The sequence below is a fragment of the Morone saxatilis genome, unplaced genomic scaffold (genome assembly GCF_004916995.1).
Source record: "Morone saxatilis isolate NCDOM2014 unplaced genomic scaffold, NCSU_SB_2.0 Contig14, whole genome shotgun sequence".
In the NCBI taxonomy this organism is placed as follows: Eukaryota; Metazoa; Chordata; class Actinopteri; family Moronidae; genus Morone; species Morone saxatilis.
This window is the reverse complement of record NW_023339696.1, coordinates 19266834-19267088: the sequence shown is the minus strand read 5'-3', so window position 1 is coordinate 19267088 and position 255 is coordinate 19266834. Positions and strand designations below refer to the sequence as shown.

General features: G+C 47.5%; 1 protein-coding gene across 1 annotated transcript in view; it reads left to right on the top strand.

The window, feature by feature from the left end:
• Positions 1 to 255, top strand: part of adhfe1 (alcohol dehydrogenase iron containing 1) — a gene marked incomplete at its 3' end in the record, with an annotated part of 4343 nt that extends 4088 nt beyond the window's left edge. The window contains 2 exon segments of the mRNA XM_035654870.1: positions 28 to 126; positions 234 to 255. Coding sequence (XP_035510763.1) covers positions 28 to 126; positions 234 to 255 — 121 coding nt within the window.

Below are 255 nucleotides of genomic sequence, written 5' to 3'. Positions count from 1 at the left end.
TTGTTTGTTTGTTTGTTTGTGGTCCAGAGCGGTGCGGGACCCTGAGGATCTGGAGGCCCGGTCCAGCATGCACCTGGCCAGCGTGTTTGCCGGCATCGGCTTCGGAAACGCTGGAGTTCATCTGTGGTGAGACTTTAACCCTTCAGTACGACAATCAGTTAATATTGATTAGTGATCAGTTAATATTGATTCATTAGTAATCAGTTAATATTGTGTGTGTTGTCTCTCTGCAGCCACGGGATGTCGTATCCGATT